At 40.9% G+C, this 27325-nt stretch overlaps 1 protein-coding gene across 3 annotated transcripts in view; it reads left to right on the top strand.

Annotated features, from left to right (window-relative positions):
- The window catches only part of EPB41L4B (erythrocyte membrane protein band 4.1 like 4B), a 171169-nt gene that overhangs the window by 32461 nt on the left and 111383 nt on the right, over positions 1 to 27325 (top strand). For all 3 annotated transcript variants that reach the window (XM_069778719.1, XM_069778718.1, XM_069778720.1), the window contains exon 2: positions 17969 to 18073. In XM_069778719.1, the coding sequence (XP_069634820.1) occupies positions 17969 to 18073 (105 nt within the window). The remainder of the gene's footprint in view (positions 1 to 17968; positions 18074 to 27325) is intronic.

The raw sequence follows: 27325 nt of genomic DNA, 5'->3' as shown, positions 1-27325 counted from the left end.
TGAGCAAAGTATGGACTGGATGAACAATCTGCTTAATGCATTGAAAATCAGCTGGACTATTATCAATAGCTCGACATCCAGCTGGCAGCTGAGTGCAGTACACCAAGGGTTGATTCTGGGGTCCATATTTTTCAATAACTAGTGATTTGGAAGATGACATATATTTGCAAATGACACTAAATTAGTGGAAGTGGCTGACATGACATACGGCAAAGCATAAATCCCAAGGGATCTTGAGAGACTTAAGGCTTGGGCCATCAGAGGCTTCATGAAGTTGAACACAAAGTGCAAAGCTGTGCACCTGAGGCATAACAATACCATGAATCAGTACAGGCTGGGAACTGGTGGGCTAGGTGGCAGCTTTGCTCAAAAGGACTGGGGGTTATAGTTGAAACCAAGTTGAAAATGAACCAGTAGTGTGCTGTCATTGTCAACGAATCTCGTACCGTGCTACATTAGGAGCATGGCCAGCAGATCAATGGAAATTATTGTTCTTCTGTACTTGGCACTGATGAGCCTACACCAGCAACATTCCTTTTGAGCTCACTAGTTTAAAATAAATGTCAAGTAACTGCAAATGTTTCAGTGGATGATTACCAGGGTGGTCTGCATGATCTGCAAGGGGAGGCTGAGGGAGTGAGCTTTGTCTGAAGTACACTAGGCTAAGGGGTGATCCAATATTAGCCTGCAACTATTTGGAGGGCAGTTACAAAGATGATGGAGCCAAGGATGTCTTGGTAGTGGCAGGTGATATAACAAGACCAAAGACCTGTTTACTGCTTGAGAGGTTCACACTGGACATAATGAAAAATTTCTCCACTGGGAAGACAGTGTAGCACTAGAGCAGGTGATTCAGAGAAGCCATGAGATCTCTAACCTTAAACGTTTTCAGGAGTTGGCTGTTTGTTCGTTCTTTCTTTCTATCTATCTATCTGCCTATCTATCTGTCGATCCCTACTGTGTCTGGATCAGCAAGACAAAGGATATTTTGGAGCCTCCTGTCATTTGATATATTTACATTATTTTGGTTTGTTTTTCTTTTATTTTGCTTGGGAGTGTGTGTGTAAAGATGTGAAACCTCTCTGAATTCAGTGGAGATGCTTTAACATGCTCTAGCAGCATGCTTTGCAGTTAATTAATGTACCTTCAGTGTGTAGGGGGAGAGGTGGGGAAAGAAAAAAACACAGTTGTGTCCCTTCGAACAAGAATGCTTTGTTCAGCATTGGCACAAGCAGTCTTTTGGGCTTTGTCCTAGGGGAACATGTTATCTTTCTGGCTTCAGGATTGCAGTCTGGCTTTTCTTCCTGTCAAGGGACTGGAGTCTAGGCAGAGTTCTATTGGCAAATTTTATTTTTGTTTTGTTTTGTTTTTTAATATTCCCCATAACGATGAGAAATTCCCTCCTAGTAATGGAGTTCTAACAGTGCTGTTGGGGAATCCTTAGTATCCTTATAGGCTTCATTGCTTCGAATCAGCCTCTTGACTGAAATGGGGCTGAGAAAGTGGGATCTTAAGTGTGTGTGGGTATCTTCACATGTGCACTCATGCACACAGTTGACTACTTTGGGGAGCTGGGAATTCCTCAGAAGCAGTTTTGTCTTAAGCTCCTTGTATTTCACTAAATCAGCATCTTTGTCACAAGGGCTTTCTCTGTCACTGATGGATGGGAATTCAAGTTCAGCATAATAGGAAGCAAGAAACTTGAAAGCAGTAGAGAGCTTGTGAATTCTTAAGAGTATGTTTAGTAATCCCTGTCTGTGGCTTCAAGAGTTAGTAAAGACTATGTATATTCACACCAGGACTGAGTTTACTTTCTGAGTGTAAACATTGGCTTGCTGCAGCAACATAGTCCAAATCTCCATGTTTAATATGCTTAGTATGAAATAATCCTCTATTCTGACTAGTACACCACTGATTATCCCCCTACCTTCATCTTAGTTGCTGCTTAATTATTATCTTTCAGAAGTAGTATGCCATACCTCTACACCAGATATTTTTGTCTGGAATTGATAGTAATTTTACAATAATCTTTAAGTCCAGCTATTTTGTAGTGGGCATGTGTTGGGAACCTGAAGCGCAAAATCCAAGTGAGTTACTCATGCGTTTGTGTTTGAAAGCCGTAGTGGGGTAGTGGGCTGTGTGAGAGCTGTGCTTCCTTTCTCTTAATTTGAGGCACTGGCACTTCAGAGTTTGTTGCACAATTTTCTGGAGCTGTTTATCTGGGCAATGTGTTGCTTGGGCAATCCTTTGAGTATGGGCCGTTGATTCAGGGCTTTCTGCCAACTGATTGCCCAATCTATTTCCCTCCTGTACCTTGATTCTTGTCTTGCAATATGTTCTCTAGTACAATTATTTACATGTGCAAGAATTTTGTTAGTTTTGGAAAATTTTTATAGGTTTAATAAATTTGTCTATAAATAGTCTGCTTTATTTTTCTAATGCCATCTTCTTCCCTCCTCTGGGGCCTCCAGATTTGGCTTTTCCATTTGTTTTTGTAGTTAAGCTACTTAAAAATAACTTCTTTAAGCTACCAATAGCTGTGTTTAGGCGAAAGTTAGATAGACTGGCTCCTCTCGAGTCCTACAGCTGTGCAAGGCCTATAGCATGAGCATCTGGATCATGTTAATGGTGCCCAGCCAGGCACCATTAAGGCATGGTTGCACTGGACATTGCACGATCAGGCAGCAAGATAAATTCATGACCTTAAACAGATCTTGTAAGACTCAGTAAAGTGTGTATACCATCTAATAGAGAAAGGTGTTTGTTGTATTAATGCTAGCAATCCCTGTGGTTTCCAGGCTAGTAGAAGATGACTGGCTGGTTTCCTGTCTTTCTCCTCATTGTCTCTTCCCCAGTTAGCATTCCTCAGTGTCAAAATTTACACCTGCTTCTGTGGTTCTTGTTCCCTTCTCACATTTTATTGCTCTCTTCTCTTGACTCTTAAATGTTACACATAGTTGCAGCCTTAGCTTCTTCAGTTACAGTCTTTCTCCTCTACTTCACAGCAGTGACTTTGATTCTTCACTTTCTGGATCAGTAGCAGATGAGATGTTAGATGTATACTCCTGGTATTGCATGCTTTCTTTGCCAGGTAGTTGATCTGCCTGCTATATTTAATACAGACAAAAATACTCCTTTTGTATTAATATTGTAACATTACGTGAACAGAAGATTATTTGGCTCCACTAGCCCCTACCCTGTCTGAAAACATCAAAGTAAGATTTAATCAGTTTATCAAGATGCTGGAAGAAGAATATGGGATCGATAGCTGAGCTGCTACAAAGTGCAAAAAATACAGATGCCGTCCAGAGCTGTTGAAAAAAATTACGATGTGGTTTTAGTGCATGATAAAAATACGGTATGTGATGTCTGTTCCATTACGTAGTGTTACATGTGCACCAGCATGTTCTGACATGTAAATGAAATGTAAATAAGACAGTTCTAGTTTCCTTATGAAGCTTTCTAAATAATGCAGCATGCCTGCTGATATCTTCCAAAGTGAGGAAGACGTTTGCAATTTGTGTAAATTCTCATCTCTAAGTATGATGTAAATATCACTAATGAAAAACACCACTGAGTACTCTACATACTACACTCAGTTCTTTTTCATCTTGATAGGTTATATTCAGTATATTCAGGACTGTTGGTAGATTTTTTTTTTTTTTTTAAGGGATTTCTTTATTTTGAGCAATGTTTTTGGTATGCCCTTCGAACCCTTTTTAATCTTTGGTGAGTCAGTCTCATTAAGCAGTAGAAAATTATATGTGTTTAGTTTTTAGTATTAAGACTTAACAGCATAAGGAACTTAGCCATAGTGGTTCTAGCAGAGTTGTTCTGCTGTGGTTACCTTGCAGACCACCTATTCTGAAATGGGTGCTCAACTTCCTGACAGCTTCCTCTTTCCGAGGTGCAGGAGTTACTCCAGAATAAATCATTTGTAGCACAACCTCTCCATGAGGGAAGTGGAATGTCAGTTATCATACAGAGGGATGCTCTCCCAGGCTTTCATGCTCAGTATCCAAAAGGTAAACAAGCCATAACTCATTCTTTCATTCATGTACCCCTTCCAGGGTCTTGAAGACAACTGGTGGCTCTCTGAAAGATGGTGTTTTAAGCATTGAATGTGTTGGTTTAAAACAAACTGGTTAGACGTGCACTTTTCTGAAAATTGTTATTTGATCTTGTGTGTCTTGGGAACCAGATGTATTACACCAAGGGATTTTTTTTAAAAATGCTTTTGTAGTTAGGCTTCCATTTTTCAAGCACTTACACTTGCCTAAATAGACGTTTTGGAGTAGAATAACAGAGATGATTGTTTAAGTTAGAGTTTGATGTCTACCATTATCCTTGTGCTTCAGCAAATTCCTACAATTTAATACTCGCCCTAGTTCACGGTTTATCCTCAAAATTCAAAACAACCAGCAGCTTTAACAGTGATGAAAGCTAGAAGACAACTGGAAGATAACATGAGAAAACGCTTTGCTTCTAAATGCTGCATTGTAAACAAAACTGCATTAATTCAGTGTGAGTTACACACAATCAGGAGAGGCTTGTTACCAACGAACTGTCAATCTTAGGTCTGTTCACTTGCAGGAAACTTAAATTAGGGGGTGGGGGAAAGTGGGAGAGTTTGACTCACATAGGTTGGGGGGGGGTGGGTAACCTACGTTTACATTTCAAGTAACATTAGCTTTAAAAATGCTTTTAAAGTGTTAAATATTTGCCATATTGTAGTTTGTAAATTTTATGTTTTCGTGATTCACCAGGGAAAATGGATTCACTGGGAATGAGAGAATAATTCAGGCTGGGGAAGGACAATTTGAAATACATGAGATTTCACAGCCTCTGGATGTTGTGAAAATGAGGCAGGAAAGCATTTGGTGTTGCTTGCAGGCACGTGTGTGCTCCCCACTGACTCTGTGACCCATGGAGTCTTGGCACTTCACTTTGCGTGGAATCTCTGAGCAGGAAGGAGAGAGTGTTCTCATATCAGAATAACCTACGTTCTGGTGGGTTGATTGTGTTTGTATCAGTAAATATATTATAGAAAATATATATGACTTTTAATTGAATGCTTGAAGTTACTGAATAATAGGGTAGAGGCATTTCATCCTCTGAATGCTGGTGGTGAGGAGGGAGGGTGAGAGAGACAGACAAAGGAGCTTCTCACAGAGTGAAAGAGTGTTTATCATTCATTGAGGACATGAGTTCAGTGGTCTGTGAGTAGAGAGTATTGTCTTTCAGTAAGGATGAGTATGGCAGATCTAAGATAGCCTTGTCTTGACCTAGGTCAGTAAGACTGACTGAGGTGACTCCCTGCTCTCCACCCTCCGCCTGAACACAGGCTATTTTGAATCTCATACTGAAGGCCTAGTAATCTGTACATGATGTATGAGAAGCCTAGATACCGAGGTCAAGACTGTGGAGTCTCTGAGGGATGGTAGGCATTTGTATTTTGTTTACCTAGCAAGGTTTTAGTAGCAGGGGAGCTGCAGGGATGGCTTCTGACAGAAGATGCCAGAAGCTGTCCCCGTGTTGAACAGAGACAGTTCCAGCTGGCTCCAAGACAGACCCGTCGCTGGCTAAAGCTGAGCCCATCAGCGGTGTTGGTAGCACCTCTGTGATAACGTATTTAAGAAAGGGGAAAAAAACCACTGCACAGCAGCTGTGAGAGAGAGGAGCAAGAAAAATGTGAAAGAAACAGCCCTGCAGACCCCCAGGTCAGTGCAGAAGGAGGGGGAGGAGATGCTCCAGGCACCGGAGCAGAGATTCCCCTGCAGCCCGTGGGGAAGACCATGGTGAGGTAGGCTGTCCCCCTGCAGCCCAGGGAGGTCCACGGGGGAGCAGATATTCACCTGCAGCCCATCAAGGACTGCACGCCGGAGCAGGGGGATGTGCCTGGAAGGAGGCTGTGACCCTGTGGAGAGCCCGCACTGGAGCAGGCTCCTGGCAGGACTTGTGACCCCTTTTCTGTTCCCGAAAGACTGTGCCCCATGGAAGGGTCCCATGCTGAAGCCATTGCTGAAGAACTGCAGACCATGAGAAGGACCCACAGCGGAGAAGTCCATGAAGGACTGTATCCCGTGGGATGGACCCCATGCTGAAGCAGGGGAACAGCATGAGGAAGAAGGAGGAGCAGAGACGAAGTGTTATGGACTGACCGCTGCCTCTGTTCCCCAGTGTCACTCGGTGGGGAGGAGGTAGAAGAGTCAGGAGTGAAGTTGAGCCTGGGAAGAAGTGGAGGGAGGGGGAGGTGGTTTTGGTTCTGTTTTTATTTCTCACTATCCTACTGCTATTAATTGACAGCAAATTAAATTAATCTTCCCCAAGTTGAGTCTGTTTTGCCTGTCACTGTAGTGATCTTGTACTTGTCTTGACCTGATGGGGCATATGGTCCAGCCTCATAACACCATTGCAGCCCTTTCCTGATCTCTAGTTTGTCGGCGTCCTTGTGTACTGCATTCACACAAGTCACCTGCACACCCTAGCTTGGTGTCTTCCAAAAAGTCAGCAAAAATGTGTTCCATCTTTTACTCCACATGGTAGATGGAGGTGTTAAACAAGATAGGTTCCAGGATAGATCCCTGAGGAATTCTCTTTACAGCTGGTCTCCAGGTAGTGTACAAACCATTAATGACTACCCTTTGAGCCCAGTGATCCAACCATCCACAGTAATCCACCTATCTAGACTATCATGTCCCACTTTGGATGCAAGGATGTTGTGGGAGACCATGCTGAAAACCCAACAGTCGAGATAAACAACTTTTGCTGGTCTTTCATCCAAAATTTAAAAAGAGGGCATAATTTAAGATCTTCAGTGTGCATGATTGGCGAGTGATTGAGCATTCAGCTTATCACTCTGTTCATCTGAATTGGTTGTTTTCCCCCAACATATGGTATTTTCTATACAGTGAGATGAAAAACTGAGTCTCTCTTAATCTACAGACTCCTTGGCTGTATCAACAGTCATATGTGCTTTGTTGCTCAGCCTGAATAAACTTCATCACATGCTGTCTCTTTCTGAATCGACACAGCTGAACAAGTGAGTTAACACTTGTTCTTCCTACGTCATTGGTGCAGTGTTGTATTTGGTTGCGGTGAAAGGCTCTGCTGGCTACATGTGTATGGCTTTGAAGTCAGCTGAGTTGTTGGTGTCATTTAAAAGCCATTAGGCAGCAAAATTGTTGTTACAGCCAGAGCTTGGTGTGCGTTAACTTTGCTCCAACAGAAGAACTGGAGTTTGCTCTTGACTGTTGTCCAAGTCTGGAAATGAGAAACATTGGTTCTATTAGTAATTTCCCCAGGGAAGCGGTGGATTCCCCAACACTGGACACTTTTAAGATTTGGCTGGACAGGGTGCTGGGCCATCTTCTCTAGACTGTGCTTTTTGCCAAGAAAGGCTGGACCAGATGATCCTTGGGGTCCCTTCCAACCTGGGATTCTTTCATTCTGTGATTAGTGATAGCATAAGGAATTAGGACAGCAAAATCTGATCCTTCAGTGAGTCACTTTTCAGTCCATCAGAATGCTTGGTATTAATGCTGGTGGTTTAGGTTTAATTGAGTATTGATTGAATATTTAATTGAAGTATTGTGACTTTGGGGGAATTCTCTGCACCTGTGTTCGCTTTCATAGTGAAATAAAATTCTTCTGAGACAAAGAGCCCTTTACTGATTTTGTTTGTCTGCTTTATAACCAAACATTTTTGTTAATATCTGCATGGAGGCTGTCTTGCAACTGCAAAGAATTGGTGGTAGAGCCTTTGCTGGGGCCACCACAGAGTGATTCCTTTTTTAACTAGCCCATTATCCCTCCAACTAAAATCTACGCTGTGAAGTGGCTTCATGTTACAGTGGCTTTTAAATATGGACTTGACTATGCTAGCATGGTCTGATATATTCATACTGTAAGTAAGGAATTCTTGCTGGTTTTTTTCCCTGAATTAAAAAAAAAAAAAAGAAGTTTGACTAAAAGACCAAGTTATCATTTTAAATAACTGAGACAGTAGCAGTTCAGCCACGTGTGACTGGCCAATTCGGAGTGTTTGATCTGATCTGTCTTGAGGTCCAGACTCTGAGAAAAAGATTTTTGTAAAAGTTGTCAAGCATAGCAAAACTGTTGAGGTAAAATGCCCAGGTAGAAAGAGCCAGCCAGAAGGAATGCCCCATTAACCTGTCACTGTAAACTGGGAGTGTTGCCAGCTTAACGAGTTCTACTGAATCTCTGGAAAACACTGTGGCGATGGCGAAGTTTTCCGATGTTTGTGTGGTGGTCTGAGTCAAAAGTGTAAGCTCCTATGGAGGTGGTGTTAATACACAGGTAAAATAAGCAAGCTGAAAAGCTGACACTTTAGTTTTTTACTCCTTTATCGTGCTTGTGTTTAATTTACACTATAGTCTTTTGGATCCTGTTTTATTTTCCTTGACATGTAAATGGCCAGAATCCGTTTAATGGCATGGAGACAGGCAGGGCAGCCAAACCTCAAAGTGAAAGACAAAACTCAAACTTCCCTGCAAGTTACTACAAAGTGCAGCCTGCTGCAAATGGATTTTCAAATCAAACCATATGTGGGGTAGCCTTCTAACTATTGCTGATCTGCCTATACTCTCTGGAATGTATGTACATGCAGCATGTACCTTTGATCATGTATTTTCATCTCTATTTTTGCCTAAAAAATTCCAAAGGCAGTCTTTCAAGGTACATCCAAAGGAAGTGCTGGCGTATGATATTTCCTCCAAGCGGGCAGCAAAAATTGCAGCTTGCAGGGAACCTGACAGGGGAGGAGTCTGACACTTGTGCAGATTTGTGATTCCTCTTTTCTGTCTGTCTTTTTTGAAAATGTCACTTTTCCGGATTCTGATCAATACTGTGCTTTTCTGCATAATAACTATGGTGTTAGAGATTTTGTCAATAATCACTGCTTTTATCTTCTCAGCCTCTTACTTACTTAACTTGATTGGGTGATCTATTGGTTGGCATGAAATGCAAGAAATCAATTTTAGCTATAACACAGTCTTTCTGGTCCTCATGTTGACACTCGGAACTTCTAACTTAAATGTGGGTTTTCTTTAATTAAAAAAAAAATGCAGACATGTCAGCCCTTGTTCATTCTTCAGAATGTGGATAAACAGCTGTGTCTATGCTAGACGAAGGTTGCCATTAGAGCCTTATCAGTAAACCGTTTTATTGCAGACAGTCATAAAAATAAGTTAAAAAACAAGTTAAAAAAATTGGGAAGAGTTGAGTCAGGCACATATACATGCAAAATGTATATGAAAGATGTGTCCATATGGAAAATTTTGTTTGTACAATTGCATCTATTTAACACCATTTCTACTCGTGGAGCATTCAAATGCAGATGTATAAGAAAGCAAAGATGTCTTTTTGAAACTTTGGTACTGCCATTAGCATAAGAAAGCAGAGAGTCTTTGCTAAACTCTCCTGGGATTCTCTTCTGATAGCATTTGCCTTTTTCTCCTTGTTCTCTTTTAGGTCAATTTAGCTTATGCTGGTGTTCTGTATTATTTCTCAAATGCAATTTAAAGTCATTACCTAGAATCTTCTCTAGCTCTGCAGCAAAATGGTACTTATATCCCACCATGGTTTGTGCAGGAGGGCAATGGGCAAGTCACGAGAGGGAAGCAAAACGTTACATTATGTGTTTGATGGTATCTCTTAGAGGTGGCTGCCACTTCAACACCTGCAGCTTAGCTTTATCGAGTTCTACCTCTTCCTGTGGGGATGAAGAACTGTAAATTATATTTCAAATGAAATCATGTAGGTTAAGAAGTCTCAGCATGGGTTTCTGTTCTCCTCATCCTAGCTACTTTGTGTTTCTTCAGCTGTGTGCTTGAACCTGAGGGGCATGTAGTATTTCAGGCAGTTCAGGAGGGGGAGCTGGCAGTCTAGGGGTGAAAAAGAATCATCTTTCCATGCAAATAATAATTTTTTTTTATTGTGCCTCTGAGTGTACAAATGTGATGGGGTAACCTGTCTGTATCTGAAATAACAGGAGTCTGGACCCACTTCTGGAACGTAAAGTTACAAGTAAGGATTTTTATACTCCTTTGTTCTGTGGCTGATGGTAGTTTTTATCTATTGCCTGAGGATCCCATTTAGAAGTGTTGACAGTGCTTTGCTCTTGGAAGAGGTCTGTGTTGCCAGTAGTACATGTAGGTGACAGGGACAGCAAACAGAAACTCTCACCTTCATCTGAGTCCAATAAAATAAAAATGTCAGTGCTGATATTAACATTGCCAATAGTAATTGCGTTTATAGGGCACCCATTGCGGTAGTATCTGCTTGCCCTTCGTGTGGCTTTTGGAGAGATTAAAGGCTCTTCAAAGACAGCATGCCCTTCAGATGACCGATGACATGATTGAAATGTAAAATTGCCCTGCATAAAGGTTTCCCCACTGTGGTGGGTTAGCCTTAGCCGACAGCCAGGCTCCCACCCAGCCCCTATCCACAGGATGGGAGAAGAAAATGTGGAGAAAAATTAGGAACAAGAAAGCTCATGGGTCAAGATAAAGACAGCTCTTTCCCAGGCTCAAATCCACTCCTTCACTCCTGGCTTTTGTACCTGCTTCCTTCTGACCACCACCAGTGCGTCCATTGTGGAGATGGCTGGAACCAGCTGTGTCCAGCCCTGACATCTTCCCTGAAAAACCTAAGCAAGTGATGGAATTCTCCCTTCCAGATAATGTAGGTCTTGAGACATGATACTTTCATGGTCCTTTTTTCACTAGCAAAATGGACTTCTGACGCTCTAGGTGTGCTACTGTAATTAGTTGTTGAAGGGCTGTACTATAAAGCTTAATTAGTGAAAGTATGTGTGTTGAAAACAACTGTGCAAAAGCAGCTTTGAGAAGAAGTTAGCATTATACAGATAATTTTACAAAGCTGGTCCACTTTTTGTACTTGTCCACTTGAGGAAGAGGTAGAATGTGTTTCGGAGGTGGGGAAGAAAGTGACTGGAAGCAGGGATGGGCGAACTGGCAAAGGCAAAGGAAACCCTAGGCTCACCCTTCAAATCTCACCTTCTTGAATCTGTTTTAGATTTTAGGTGTTGCTGTACATATGACATCTTCCCAACAGGTTACTTGGCATGGTTTTGGGCTCTGTAGTGATTGTTCTGCATGTAATGTAATTCCCCCTCTGCTATATTTTCTGTATATTCTCTACGATGCTGTGCTACCGTTCCAATATTTGATTCATCTCAATGAGTTTGTACTTCATGAATAATTAAAAATCTTTTCTTCATTCCTATTGCAGAGCTTGAAAATAGTGTATTATTCTTCCCCACCCTTAATTCTTTGTGGTTTGGGTTTCTTGGTTTTGTTTTTCTGGTTTTGTTTGTTTGTTTTTTGAATACACAAGTGACTGCCCTTACATAGCAGGTAGAAAGCTTAGGCTGATACGAGAGACTTGGCCAATGTCATGCTAGCATGGTAAAGGTATCGTGATCAGACTAGAAGCCCAGCGCCATTTGGGTTTAGGTAGTGCCTTGCCTGGTATGTATAAAATATGGTGATGTATTTATTTGTTCTTGTTCAGGCTTCTCTCCGTACTGGTTCTATAGACTTTCTACTTTCAGTCCTTGCTGTCCTGTGGAAAGGAGCAGAGGTGCTACTTGTCATTTGCAGTCATTAATCCCCATTTCCATCTTCTTTAGCGGGGAGTGAACACTGATTATTCTTGCCAATAATTGGTGGAGAGATGAGAGTTTGAGTGCTGTTGAGAAATGCTGCTGTGCAGCAATAGTGAGGTTTACTATACCAACTCTTTGGGGATTTTTTTCTTAGTATCTGTCTGCAAATTCTCGTTGGCATCTTAGTCACAGAAATCCAGCTCGCTTGCGCTGTTACGTGCCAATCTACCCGCAGAGAGAATGTGCTTAAATGGTAGTGTGCTGTTTCTTTATTTGAGGTTGCCCCTGTCCTCTTGATGGGATGCGACTTCTGAGAGTCCTAGTTTTTGAGAGTTCTATTTTTATCATAGGCTTTGAGAGTAATTTGAAGGAAGTGGCTTGGTTTGTTGGTTGGGGTTTTTTTTGCTTTGGTGTTTTGCTGTTTTTTGAGGCGTTCTTTAACTTTGCCTGTAAGCTTCTTTTGCTCAGGAAATGGCAATTTTAGTTTGGGGCCTTGACAAAAATGACTGGGAGAAAAATGCTTGTGCTTTCAGGGTTATAATAAGTAAATGCTATTCAGGGGACTTTTTGTCTTCTGTTGAAGGGCTGGGGTTTTGGTGGTATATGTATGCATTTGGCATTTTTTGTTGTTTTGGGTTTTTCTTGCAGGTTAAGGGAAGGTTAAGGTGATTTTGGCTCTTGTTTTTAGCTAATTCTTCAAAGGGGCTAGAATGAATTTTGTTCTGCTTCAGCTGAAAGTTCAAATGCATCAGTTGCATTTTCTTCTGGGCACGTTCAGGAATGCTGCTTGTTTCTATGGTCTGTACTACATTTAAACATAATTTGCATGCAGTAGCAGGCTCTGAAGCAATGCTGCTGTTACTGCCATGACAGGGTGAGAGGCTTAATGGTCATTTGAACAGTGTCACATTTTCAAGTGAGCTTGGAGCCAGAACTGAAAACTTGAGTCAATGGTTGACTGGTAAGAAAATAACGTAATATCTTCACATAGCTCGAGCAAGTTAGTCTCGTGGAAATGTGATGTGTTAAGAAATAACTTGCTTTTCTTTTAGTCTTAACACTGAATTTATTGTATATTGAAAGAAAGCAATATTTGCATAATTTCAAGCACAAAAATGCAACTCTCCGCATTCTTAGGAATCTGTTCATTAGGTTCCCTGGGAGGAGAGTGGGGCAGGCACCAAGGTCATGGCTAGTTTGCAGAGAGCGGCGTGCCCTCTGCAGAGTGTCATCTCTTGGAACTTGAAAAAATGTTACTGTCTTTGACAGTACTACCTATAGCAGCGTTGCTGGGATGGATAGCATGGTTTTCAGTGCAGCTTTTGCAAGCCCGGCCATGGCCTCAAATGCGTACTTGGCTGAAGCTGTTAGCTATGATAGCAATTGTGCTGTATAATATGCAGCTCTTTTTAGTTAAGAGCTAGCTCTGATGTGCCTACAAGAGTCAGGGTCCGAAGGATGACTTCACTGTAGTCACGTACCCCCCCAGTGACCCAGTTTAGAGGGCACAGAGGATGATGTCTGTCCCACCGTCTTCCCAAGGGACCTCGTGAACAGATTTATAAGAATATAGAAAGAGTTGCATTTTTGTGCTTAAAATGATGCAAGTACTGCTTTCTTTGAGTACAGGTGAATGTGTTTGAGAAACCAAGGGCTTGACTATCTAGAAGCATGCAAGTTAAAGGACAGGTGATAACGAGTACCAGGAGTCAAGGCTAATCAGAAGCCCAGATGGCTTTATGCATGTTTAGCCTGTAGTATATCTGAAATGCTGGGAAACAACATTGCCAGTGATTGTTAAAAGGCAAAGCGAATTCTCACTACTAAGGAACATGGCCAGCAGATAAAGCCTTAGTTGTAGGTTTGAAAGATGAGTTCATAACCGTTCGGGTGTAAGAGGACCGAGCACAACGTACCGAGCTACCCAGTTCCAGCAAATGCCAAGGAGACGAAATGCTGATGCCATCAGAGTAGAGCAATATCAGGCCTGTGGAGCAGAGAATTGCTAGCTACAAATGCTCCTTTACTAACTTACTAGAAACCAAAACCTGGGGTCTGTGACCATGAGATCATAGCAGCCCACTCTGCAAAAATATTTGATGTATTGCAGAATACAAAATCCTGTGCTTTCTTTAGAAAAAGAAACTAAATCTGCCCTACCTACTCATTTCTGCTACTACTCAGTATTCCGTTTGGGACACGTTACAGTTAATTGGCTTTCACTTTTTTCTTGGCAGGAGTTTATTTGCCTATTTTTTGTTATCATTTTGTCAACTTGCAGGCTATTTCATGTACCTCCTAGCCTATTTGACAGGCTGTTTTCTCAAGCACAACTTCAGCTATTTCTGAAAACTGTTAATAGTTCGTTTGTAATGCTGTAACCTGAGCACTCTCGTATGACTCAACAATTTCAGCCACTCCACTTGGGTTCATGTAAATGCACTGCGCTTGGTTGCTACGTACTGCACTTCAGTTTGGGGAAGGTGTGCACAGAAGCTGTCCAGCTTTGCTGTGTGTGTTCTGAGAACGATCGATGACATTCTTGCACCGTAACTGCACTAAAATGGGACTTTTCTGGCTTGGATGTCCGCTTTTCATGCCCTTTGGCGAAAACCTTTCAAACGACTCTGGAACAGCTAAAATCAACACTGATCAGCCTGTTTAGACAGAGCCAGTTGGTGTAAAATGTCCCTGGCTGATGAATTTGCCTTTTCCCTCATGCCCACCAAAAGCATGTTAAAACCTGTTGCCTATTCACATGTCAAGTCTGGCAGAGTTTCTAATGAGAGAAGTTAATCTCTGTTTTGTCAGGTTTTAGCTGACAAGAATTTCCGTAGATTCCCTGAGACTGGAAGTCTTTGGCAGCTAAAAAGTTAACCTACTTGAAATGTGGGCCATGCAGCCGTGGCTGTGTCTCTACAAGGTGCTTTATACCCATGCTGATTTGAGTCCTTGTAGGACAACCCAGCAATAAATTCTCATTAAACGTAAAAATTTTCTTTGGTGCTATGATTCATGGTCACAAAGAAAATATGATGGGGGGGTTATTTAAGAAGGGCTTCCAGGGTACAGAGTGGAGGAAACTGGCATGACTGCCAGGCACGGCAGGGCTGACTGACATGAGAAACACCTTTTCTTTTCTTTTTTTTTTTTCCCTTTCAGTAGTTGCTCATTATCGTGGAGCTTCCCAACCTGCAAATGTAATTCAGTCTTTCTAGGTTTCTTCAAGGAGAAAGAGGCAAAAAGGAGCAGAAGTGACTGCCTCTTGCTAGTTCAATTTTAGGTTGGGTTGTGGCTGTAGTTTTGTTTGTAAGCCTGATGTTTGAAATGGCCCCCCTCCAGTGTTTGCCGGTGAGGTTTCATGGTGCTCACACAAGTTCTCCTGGGTTCCAAGGAACACTCCACCAAAAACTGGCAGTAGTTTAATTGTTGCTTTAAAAAAAAAAAAAAAAAAAAAAACCTGACAAAAAAAACCACAGCCACAAAACCAAACAAGGTTTTGCAACTTTCCTTACATCACTGTTCCCAATTGTAGCAACTTCTGCAACAACAAAGTATTAACTGTATATAGTAGTATATGTGTATTGTTTGTTTCCGTATTCTTCCTTTTTTAAGATCTAAGTTATGCAGGTCTTTTATATCTGACAGTTCTGAACCATCTGTCTAGCAAGGTAGGACTGTAAAATATTCTTAGTTTATGGTTGGGTTATTTTAGATGTATCTTCAAAAAATATCCGCTAGTCAAAGGTCTATAGAGAAAGTGTGATTTGTTAAATTGCAACTGATTAGATCTACTATGAAAATTTTCTTGTATGAAATCAGTTTCATATTATTTATGTGGTACCAGGTTTTGAAAGAGGAAGCATTTTTTTTAGCTTCTGTGTTATCTAGAAGGAGGGGAGGAGGCAAAGAGTGTGAAAATCGCAAGTTTCTCATAATATGGACATGTTTTCCATTAGAGACCACTTCTATGCATATGTAAATCCGGAGGAAAAACCCTTCTATTTTGCCTACACCACCCATTTCATTCAATGCACAGGTACCAATTTATCAGTCCTCAATCTGACTCCCTAGATTGTCAGGCAGTGAAGAGGCAGAAGAAAGGAGAACAGGTCATCCTTTACTGTCAGTAGAGGAAAGGAGTTAGCCACTTTTATCTCCCCCTTTAGTGTAACATCTCAAAGAAAGTTTGTTGTCAGCAATTTGTTGGCTGCAGAAGCTTTATCATCTAAGTGGTATGAGTTGCTGGGAAAGCTCATTTACTGACAAGTTAAATGTTATGATCTCCTGTAAGCTGTGTATGTAATACTGCATTTTATGGTCTAGCCGTGCAGTGCAGAGCTATTCTCCGTGTAACACGTATGTTGAACATTAACTACTATTTGGGTACAGAAGGTGGAGTGTGCTGTCTCTGTTTTCTATTGGGTGTGTGGCAGTTGAAGATAAACGTACTGGCAGTTAATGTCATAAAGCAAGCAACCAGGAACAGAGAGATTGTAGGGCATCAAATCGTTTTTTTCTGATTTTGTGAATTCCTCATGTCTTGCCGTTTCTTTTTTTATTGCTTTGGAGGGTTTCCTCTTCCCTCATTCGGGCAGAATCAGTTTAAATTCTGTTGTGCTTTGGTTTGGCTTCTTTTAACAAGTGCTGAATTTACTACATATGAGAAAATACATTCTGGATACATTTTAGCAATCTTTTTGTTTGGTTTATAGCAGTTATTGTACATCTAAAGGTGATGGTTTGTTAGCAGTGTACTGCTTTAAGAAGCTGTTGTATTCTCATCTGCTTTTAATAGCATGTTGAACTTTGATTAAGAATGGCTATTATCTACCTCTTGCTCCCCCAAAATAATAAAGCAGTATCTTATGATGATAATTTAATGCTTGTTTTAAGTTTTTATGCAGCTTATTTTAATGGAGCTCCTAATACTGTTCCTGAAATTTGATAAGCTTCAATTTCTGTGCTTCTGCGTTGTTAGTAAAAAACCAAAACCAAAACCTCAAATAAAACTTGCTACCTACACCTAAGCTTGCTTGACCTTGGAAAAATAGAGAGAGGTGAAACTCTTCATCTTGTCTTTTGCTGGAAAAGACAGATTTTAGACAGCTTGGGATCCTGGACAGGAGTTCTGCGTGTTCCATTTGATGCTGCTTTTGTGCAGAAGGCCAAACTGAAGGAACTGAATGCTGTTTAGCTCTCCTTCAGCTGAAATCAGGGATTTTTTGCTACATTTTGGGATGAAGTGGTAATGCCTAATATGTTAGAGCTTTAAAAAAAACAAAATTAAAAAAAAAAAAAGATATGTGAGGGACAGCAGGCACATAAGTGGTTCCAGATCTGTACTTTCCTGTGTAGAATACACCTGTAGCTTCGGTCTCTCACTGAGATTTATGATCATCTCATGTATTTTTAGCCAAGGGGGATTTTTTTGCTCAGGAACTTGAAAACTTCCTTCCCCAAGTAACACAGCAGGGTTTACATGAAAAATTGGTTTGTTATTCCCACTTTCTCCTACCCACCTGTAACCTCCAAGCTTTGCTGCTTCTAGTGTTCAAAGTTGAAACACTGGGTATCCAAATTCTTGGCTTAACCTCAGAACAAGTACACAGGCCAATGCAGCCTAGCTTTAAGATCAGCTAACTTGTCTACCCATAGCCCACGATTAGGGTTAGTTTTGTTTCCATGCCTATGTGTTTCAGATGGCATGCCGAGTAAGAATTGTAGCTTTCCCCCCCCCCCCTTTTTCTGTTTCTCCATTTAAAGACTGTAAATGTGATTGCATTTAGCAACATTATGGAAAGATTGTTATCAAATGCCATTAATTTTCCTCATAGTGCTCTTCAAGTCTTCAAGCTGTCCAGAATTTATGTTGCAGCTTGAGTGGTGGTATGGCACTGCATGACTGCAGTTGATATGTGATAACAACCAGCAGATTTCAGGCAGTGTGTCAAGCAAGCTTTTCCTGGAGAATTTGGCTTCCTGGGGTTTAAAATGTGACTTAGGACACTTACAGGACATAAGCCTTTCCTTTCTCTCCTATACTTTGAGTTACAGCGAACTTTGAAAATTTTCATTGAGAGTGAAGTCCGATGCTGTTGAAATAGCTGCAGGCAGCAGCAACATGTCACTGTATCTTTCTTGAAGAAAATAAAAAAGAAATGTCAATACAATCCTTTAGAATAAAAAGTATTACTATTTAGATATTATTTTCCATTGTGCATCTCCTTTCCCCCATTTGAACTTAAAAAGAAACCTGTTCAAACAAACCAACCTGCACCCACCCATTAAAAAATCCTACTTTCTTTTCTGTTACAGAAAAATGCAAAGGGACAGGAGTTGTTTGACCAGATTGTATATCATTTGGACCTTGTGGAAACCGATTACTTTGGCCTACAATTCATGGATGCTTCCCAGGTTACAGTAAGTATAACTTCAGTTAATTTTTATGTTCTGCAGTAGTTAGTGTTGCCTATTATAAATGTATTACTGGTGCAGTTTCATGGAGAGATGTAGGCCTTAGGGGATATACTGCTGAAACAACTAGTATCACGTTTGGTTCTTGTACATAAAGCCAAGACTTCGAAATCAGTCATGTGTCATTATATATCATATGCACATGACTTGATTGCACATAAGTGAAGAAGCAATAATTGTGGGTGAAGAAAAATGTGCTTTATGTTTAGTAGACTCACAGTATTAACAATGGGTTAAATCTCTTGCAAGCAAGGGCTTCTTGTAACTCCTATCTTTGCTGTTCCATGCACAGATTATGTTGCTCTGTAGATTTAGTTTCATTTGCAATAGAGAAAAATTTTCCTTCTCCCCTATCCAATGACCTCCAGCATCTACAGGTAGAAGGAGGAGGAAAAAAAAAAAAGGAATGTATTTACAGATGCAAGTAGATAGATATATTAATAAGATAAGGTTAAAAAGACTGCAACCTTGTGGTTAAACTGTATTGCTATATATTTAATTTCTTCCTTTCTCTGTTCACCTTACATGCTGAGGTATTGGTATGACAGCAGCCTGGGTTGTGGATAGAGACTACGCAGACTTAGAAAATAAGTGCTTGCTTTTAGGCTCTCTGGTCAGTACATAGATTTTTTTTCCATTTTATTCTGTGCTATTAGAATAAAATGATGGGAAAATGTAGCTGCAATATTGACATCTTGTGAGATGTAGGTTCTAACTTTATAATCTCAGAAGTCTCAGCTTTACTCTCTAGCAAGCTTGGGTCAATGTGATTAGGTCAGATCAGTGTTTTATCAGCTGCACTATCATCTGTGTTTTACCAATGACTTTAAACAAGAAACAGGAAACCTGTCCAGATACTATAATGACTTGATATTGAGAAAGGGAATCTATGCTTTTGGGGAAGAGAAAACTGGTATTTTCTATTTAAACATTATCCTGATACGCCAGTTAATTTAAGGGTATGTATTTATCACTGGAAACTGATGTTTGAATGAAGTATGTCCATAATGGGTTTGGGGTTTTTAGGAAGTTTAGTGTGTTTGTGCCTGATAAAACTTACATTACATAAATTGTGTGTCCTTTTATGATGGACCTGATCATAAGGACACAGCTAATAGAGCAGAGCCTGCTCATAATAGGAAAAACAGATTGTATTGTCACTGATTGTCAAATCGCCTAATTGGGAACTTGATAGCTAGGAATAGTTACCTAGCAAGGAGTTCTCTAATGTTTTGAAAGAAGGGAAGCAGAAAGGGAGAGCAAAACATCCCTTCCTAGCAAGAAAGAGGGCAGATCAGAAGCAGAAGACGTGGCAGAGGAAGCAGAGAATGCTCATTTTCTTACATATTTGCAAAACTGAAGGGCTCTTTTGAATGGTAAGAAAAATGAATCAGAGGTGTGAACAAGTCTGTTTTCCGTAGATAGCTCTATCCCTGGTGTTCAGGGCAAAATGTGCCTATATGTGCAATCGTTTTAGCTTGCTTTGTGTGCTATTTCTTTGCTCTGTATTAGTGGGGGGAAGTAAATCACGGCATCTACAGTTACAAGAGGGATAAGGGCTATGAGCAGCTTCTGGGGGGGGGGGGGGGGGGGCGTGCTAAGAAAGCCAACACTGGTTGCAGGGCCTTGGTAGTAGGGTTATACTTTCCTGGATTAAGAAGAGTGTCAAGGGCAGAGTTCTTCACCTTCACTGGAGTGCAAAGCTGAAAGCTCTGACTTGTTTTGGTTTTTTGTTGGTTTTTTTTTGCCTGGCTTAAACTGGGCAGAGTAGAGTTTAGAAGGCTTCAAGGCACAAGCTTTTATCTTCCCCAGCACCCTGTGCAAAAAGGTTCCATGCTTTAACAGCCTGCCTTAGTCTGTTTTGAACTTGTGACCCACTCATTTCATTTGCATAGCAATTAATGCATAGCCTCCATGTGCTTCTGCTTAGTGCCAGCCCAGCCACACAGTGGCAATTGCGGGGCTGGGAGATTAGAAGTTGTATAAACTCCTTGAGGCTCTAAGCCTTTGTCTTTATTAGGTATTGTTAAGTGCTAAACATCTTTAAGCCACTATTATAAATAAGAGAGAGCAGAATAGTCTTTGAATAGTGGAGATTGCTTCTGTGTGCTTCAAGGCCAGCAGCTTTTGAGTGCACTGTGTTTCTTGCAGTCCTGTAACTTTGCCAAAGAGTCAGGACAAGCAGTGTTGATAGCTGTGATTTAGAAAAGAAAATCATGATTAGGGCTTATCTGCTTTGAAAGAGAAAAAGACTTTATTTGTTTGAGCAGCTTATTTTTAATACCCCCCCCCCCCCAAAAAAAATTTTCAATATAACCAAAAAACATAAAGTTGTGAAAGGCAAGATGTCAGCAGTAAGGCAGAAAATACTGTAAAGTCTATTCAGTGAGCTCTGCATCAGTTTGTATCTTGTACTCTTTGAAGATATCCATGAATAGAAGGATGTAGACAATCATCTAGTAGTTTATTCTAAAGCAGAGCTTTGTGTACTGCTGTATTTTTAAGTTATCTGATATTAACTCCAGAAGTAGATATACTTGAGGGGGAGAGGAGTTGTTAAGAGTTGTTAGTGTGTGGAAGAACTCGATGTAGTAGAAAACTTCTGTTCATAAGTGGGGTTTAAAGAGCAGCACAGACACACTGCCTGCTGATATTCAGCATCTTGACTGATCACAATTTATAGGTTATAGTGAGGTATAAAGCTGCATCTTACTGTAGTTGCATTATAAGTGCTATGGACCAACCCTTTTTTTTGTACCAGACTCAGTAACAAAACTCCTGAGACTTAGCGTTCTGCAGCTGTTCTACTGGTGGTTCTTTCATCGTTCTCATCCATTTTTAATTTCTATTTTTGTGTATGTTTTGTAATGTGCGTAATATGGTAGTACAGTGGGACATATGCATATATTGGAGGTGTGTGCTCAAAAACTTTACTTTTTGCGCCATTGAAAAAGGTTGGAGACCACTGCTCTAGGACAGCTGTAATGAGTCTGGGAACATTCTAAGGCCCTTCAAATGTTTCCATCGTCTTGTAGTAAAAACCCTGCTCTGCTTTTCTGTTCCTCCTGTATGTGGAAGAGAGGGAAGGGGGCGTGGGGAAGGAGGACTGAAGGAAGGAAATGAGAATCAAAGAAATAATTTCTTGTTCAGCTGTTACAGGACTACAACAGAGAAGCAGTGCTTGGGGTGATAAAAGTGTCACTCTTATATAGGAGATCTCTGCAGTGGTTTAGAGGAAATGTAAAGCTTATTGCGTTTTTAATTACTTTTACTATGGTGTGTGTGTTCTAGCAAAGCAGGAAGCCTTGAAAGCTTTAGTCAAGGTTGGAAATAGCAATAATAAAAACTTGTGAGACCATACTATCAAAGTTGAGTTGCCACGAGGAAGTATTTTATTCATCTTTGCAGAAACTGGTCATGTGCAACATATTCTATGCAGTTGTCTGTCCTGTGATAGCACAACATGGATACCCTCCTAGCCCCCCTGTTTTACAGGAATTCAGAACAGGAGGATTGTGCATGTTGATTAGCTTGGAATTTGCTTCTGTTTCTCTCATGACTTAGTTTCTGATCACAAGTACAACTACAGAGTAATTGAGGGGGAAAAAGATTTAAGATACATCTTTAAATTTTTTTTTTTCTTTTTACAACTGAGCTGCTATAATCTTTGCAGTATCAAACTTTAGTTGGGAATGCATGGAAGCAAAAATAATTAAAATGCCACTTTTCTTACATGCGTCTCAGTGATCCTCTAAGTCCTTTATGTCCGATCTCTAATGTCACAAAAGCCCCTTGGCTTAAAGAAGGTCCATATGGTACAGCTGTTCCCAGCTGGGTAGATAGATTGCGCTCTGCAGCCAGTTGAGCCATTTTGAGGGTGTGTGCACACACCCAATGTATCTGGCACATTGGGAAGCACTGGATTTACCGCGTGTGTACAGCAAGACTTTTGTGTGAGGACAGCCCATGCCTCCTGCAGGTGCCCATGGCTATGATGGGGGCCAGGGTTCCCCAGGGAAATGAGAGCCAGGACCGACCTGCAGTAAATTGTCCTGTCAAACCGCATTTTCATCTGAACTTCTTAATATTGACCGATTCCTAAATTGGGTTTTGATTCATTTGCTGTGAGAGGTGAGAAGACAATGGAGGGAGGAGATGGAAAAGAGCACATAGAAACTAAAATAGGCTTTCGTGAAAGCAGTGTTCCAAGTACAAAAACAGAAGGGAAAAAAAAAAGGGGGGGCAAGAACTGTGTTGCCCAGACTGGTCCTAACCAGCAGCAATGTGTCAGGACCCACTGATCTGGACACCGAGATGCTCACCCGTATGGAAGGTGGCCTTGTGGCCAGGTTTTTCTGGGAGGGTCAGGATCCTGTGTGCTTCACAACCTAAGTTTTCAACAATGCAGTGTGAGGGTGGGGGGGGGTGAAGCAAGCTGGACAACAAAGTATAATACTCGAATGCCTTTGTTTTCTCTACACATCATGAACTAGGCTCCTGGATGTTTTAGCAGGTATTGGGTCAGGGTCTTGGAGGGACTTGGTGCTTCATGACTGCCTCTGCTGCATCTGAATTTTCTTTTAAGGGCTCATTGTCATTCAAATCAAGAGGGGTTTTTTGACTGCTTGCTTTTGATATTACTACTATGACTTCTTAAGGGTGTGAGGGATGTGGAAAAATGAGCAACTCAAACCAGTCAATTAGCCTCATAGTGTGATAGCCAGGAGTCTTTTTCCTTATGTACTGCTTAATACTGTAACAACAAGTGCTCGTTAGGCAGAATAAAATAGGGACAAGTCTTATTGTTCAATACATTGAATGTTGGGAGGAAGGGAGACTGGTAAATATTTTGATAATGCAAAGGTTTCCTTTTCTGCTTCTGGTAGAAAAATCCCACTTCCCCATGAATAAACAGTGAAATTCATCTGTGATTCTCTTTCCCCTGCCTGAATCTCTTTTGTTCCTCTGGATGATGAGCTCTTTGGGACTGTGGTGTTGCAGGATGTGTGTCCATGGATTGTAGCCCAGAGCAGCAAATGCCAGTCACAGCTGGAAGGTCCCAAGAGCTGTACAGGTAACAATATCCTGTAGTTCTTAGTGCTTCAGTTACTAATAGTGGCAGTGATGCAAATGCCAGTTCAAGTAACTGGACAAAGACAAGGTTGCTGTCTCCACAGTGATGTGGAGCACCTGATGAACGACTGCTTCCAGCTGTGGCTGTCCAAGGCTGTATTGCAGTCTACGAACACTTGGTGGGAGACTCCAAAACACTAAGATTTCCCAGAGCATCTAGTTTTTAGTCTTCCAGTAGCACTTGCTGTTTCCAGGAGGACTGGAGACCGTTTCCCTGGCACAGACTTGAGAAGCAGCTGTACAGGGCTGGTGGTTGTGACACTGTCTGTCAGTGATGCTTCTTCGTTCACTTCTAAGTGTAGAAAGGTCAAGTCTCCGGTCTGTTCAGGACAACAAATAGTTTTTGCTGTTTTCTTTTGTCTTTGTGCGTGGTCAGAGTATAAGCTGAAGAGGTTTCCTTAGTTGTCTTCCACAGATTTAGTCAGGTTTGTTACAAATCCTTTCAGTTTATTTTTTGAGTGTTTGGGCACAGGCTTCAAAATTAAAGGTAATGTACTTTTTATTGCTAGAATTGATCTGGAGTGACATCAACTTTTGTTGTCTGTATAATAAATCTAATGAGAATTATGCTACACAAGGCAAGGTTTTTATATAATTTTTGTGGTTTACTTTTTTTATTCCCCCCCTCTCTGGGTTATGAAGTTTCACTGCCGAGAAGAGAAAGGGAGTAATCTTGTATGTACTGTTGTTTTGTGTGATAGTGATTGTCTGTGTTCATGTTCAATTGTAAGTTCTGTTTCTGTCACCTCATGTCTGCAAAGCAAAATATTCCTTGGGCCGAAGTAGGTTATCACATGTATACGAATTAAGGTAGCATTGATGGTCTTGAAGGTTGTCCATATAGCTCTCCATCATTCATGTGTAGTCTGTCTGGACTACAGATAAACCACGTCACGTATCAGGACGTTTCTGAGATAGCTCTGTGCAGGCTCAGGCTGGGACAGGCAAGGCTTTCATGAATGCCACAGATTGGTTACGGTGCTTTGTGATACGCTGCTCTGTATGCAAAAATAATACTCTAAGGGGGATTTTTCTTTTTCAGTTCTATCTTTCAGTCTTAATATTCATGGTGATAATTAAAACGTTACCATGACAGGATTTGAAATATGTGTGATATTAATTTTATGTTTAGTTTCTGTAAAGAGCCGTGAAAAAAATGCCTTAAAGTAATCTATATGCAGCATGATCCTAAATGTATTTTCAGGAGTATGAAATGGGCAGGTGCAAGAGTTGTGTAGCAGCCTTTTCCTGTTATGAGATTACAGTTTTCTTTCACGAAAAGCTAGCTGTTTATTAAAGTAACTGGGCAATTAATTTGGACTAAAAATTAGCAGGTATGTTCTCAAAACAAGATAAATGTTCTGCAAAATCAAGATCAAAAGGCAGATCTTGGGAACTTGGCAGAACAGGAAGGAGTTTCTGCAAATAAATTTTTGTGTTGTTTTGAACTGTAGGGGGCAAAATTTTATTGTGGCTAAAACCAATTTGTTTTAAAAAAAATCCTTCTAGACTTTCTGTCATATTAAATTCAATTCAACTGAAATCATATGCCACAGATACGTTTGAAAGAAATATTTTTAAATTAAACAGAACCTCTTTGTTGCAGTTACAAATAATTGTGGCTCTATGACCCTAGTAGGAGCAAAGGGGTGTAATCCTGCTGCCTTTGGTGTCACTGAGAGCTTTTTCCTTTTGAGTTCAGTGTATGCTGTCCTAGCAGCTTGTCTCTTTAAGTGTCCGTACGACCAAATTCCGTTTAAGACAACACAGGTATATTTTTATTAGTGATGAACTGAAGCCTTAAGCAATGCTACTGACACCTTTATGCTGTAGTCTTTAAGTAAGTCCTTTCTGGGAAAAACTAGCCTGCAGTTGCTTCTGCTCATCTGTTAGCCTTAATTAAGTTAAAAATAAATGCGAAAATTAAGACAATGAGGCTTTTTTTGCAATTACAATTTTATTTATCACTTCCTGGTAGCCAAAACTGTGTTTTAATTTATGGTCACTGCTGAGGGTGCTGTAGGGGTCAAGCCTTCTATGAAGGTCAGTAAGTACGTCGGGGTGTGTTGTTCTCAGAGCCTTACCAAAGCCTGGAGGTGTGAAGTATGGCTTGAAGCATTGCACTTCTACTTGCAGAGCTTGCTTTCAGGAAAATTCCAGTGCACGTAGGAACACAAATGGCTGGTTTTGAGCACACTTCACTTAAAAGCCTTATACTAGCTTTTTCTCTGCTCTGTACAGTAGTTACAATTGGCCAGAAAATTACTTTTATGGCTGAGGCTTGGTGCTCTCACAGAACGGATGCCGTAGAACATTCATAATGCTTCAAGTATTAAAGGTTAGAAACAGAACTAAGCCGGGGGGGGGGGGGGGGGCAGGAAATGAAGGCAGGGGGATCATAAAACTGGAGTCCACAAAAACCAGTGACTGAACATACTTACGCTATGACAAAGATGAGCTGATACTGCACTTTGTCATTGGAGAAAGATGCATGCACTTGAGCGGTTTCACAAAAGCACGCAAGGGTTAGCAGAGTGTGTCCAGTAAAGATGAAGTGGATTCTTCAGAACAGCAGCAGTGTTTGCAACAGAATAATGATGGATGGTGAGTCTCAGCACAGATGGGATGTTTGATTGATACGTTTAGAAGATGCAGGAGAAAAGTACTCCTCCTTTGTTTCAAATGAATGGAGTTGCTAGTCTTACCAAGACCTCTGGAAGGGCAGGAGGTAAGAATAGCTGAAGCATTTGAGAGCCTTTTCATGAAAAGGGGAACCTTTCACTGGAGTGGAAGCTGGAGCTGAGTCAGTCCAACCGTGGAGATGAACAAAGAAGGACCTTAGTGTCACCTGATAACAGTGGTCATGGTGTTCCTAGGGAGACATGGTGAATTGCAGAGGTGGCACAGGACAGCTGGGTGCCTATTGTTGCTACTTCATAGAAGCATGTTTGCAAGAGTCATCGACATTTTATAACTTGCAGTACTATTTGTAGGGGCCCATGACTGCAAAAGGAAGACGTGTGGAACTGCATACAGTGAGATTTTTGCAAGAGCCAGCTGAAACTACTAATTGCATTTAAGAGGTTGCTTACATCATGTAGTGGTGGAATCTGGATGCTGAACATCAGACTTCTGGATTGAATGTGTCAGTATATTTAAAAAAAAAACCAAACCCCCAGTGCTTTGACAAGGCCAAAGTTTTCAGGAGCTGTTGTGTATTGAAACTGTGATAAGAGGTATCCCCAGCCACATTGTTTTATACGTTTATTCAGAGACTGTTTGCATATTAGAAATGGTAATAACTGGTTTCATGAAGGTTCACGCAAAACATGGCGTTGCAAAATTTTCTCTTGGTTTCAAATTATTTCTGATATCATGGTAATTGCATGTGTGACTTCCTTGTGCTTTTGTGGTTCCATCAAATAGCTATTTTGTAGGCCAATAATTCTGCCGGTACTGGGCCAATAATACTGCCAGTCCATGTCCTCCTACCTCTGTATTTTTATTTTGTGATCTGTGTGATGGCCACATCACACACAGCCATGATGTGCCTTGGGGTAAATGTGGCTTGGGGGTAAAAGAGCAGCTCGTTCTTGCTTCTGAGGAGAGATGAGTTTAATGCTTGCTGTCTTTATCTCCTGGAGCAGTCTGCCTCTGGCTGCTTGGGTACGGAGAATGAATGATAGCTTCCCGCCTAGGCTATAGTCTCATTTAATGGTCTGCGCAAGTAGTTCCTAGAGTCTTATTAGTTATTTTTAAACCTTCTTTGAAGTATTTACACTTAAGAATAATCAGTTTGAAACTTGCTGTTATTTGAGTTTTAATGTGCCTGGGACACCATATTCCAAGATTGGGACTATCAGCTGTTATTTCACTGGGAATTATAGTAGTTCAGGTTGTGCGGTGCTTATTTCTGAACATGGTACTAATGTGAGCCATAGATGAAAAGTTATTGAAGGATTTTTGCCTGTACTATAGATGTTATTCATGTTTGGTTTTATTTAACATGAAGCTAAAGTTTTCTTTTAATGGAATCAGTATATTTGTCTTTGTGAGTGGTTTATC

This window comes from Haliaeetus albicilla, chromosome 3 (genome assembly GCF_947461875.1).
Source record: "Haliaeetus albicilla chromosome 3, bHalAlb1.1, whole genome shotgun sequence".
In the NCBI taxonomy this organism is placed as follows: Eukaryota; Metazoa; Chordata; class Aves; order Accipitriformes; family Accipitridae; genus Haliaeetus; species Haliaeetus albicilla.
The sequence above is the reverse complement of the archived record's forward strand: the minus strand, read 5'-3'. Positions and strand labels throughout refer to the sequence as shown.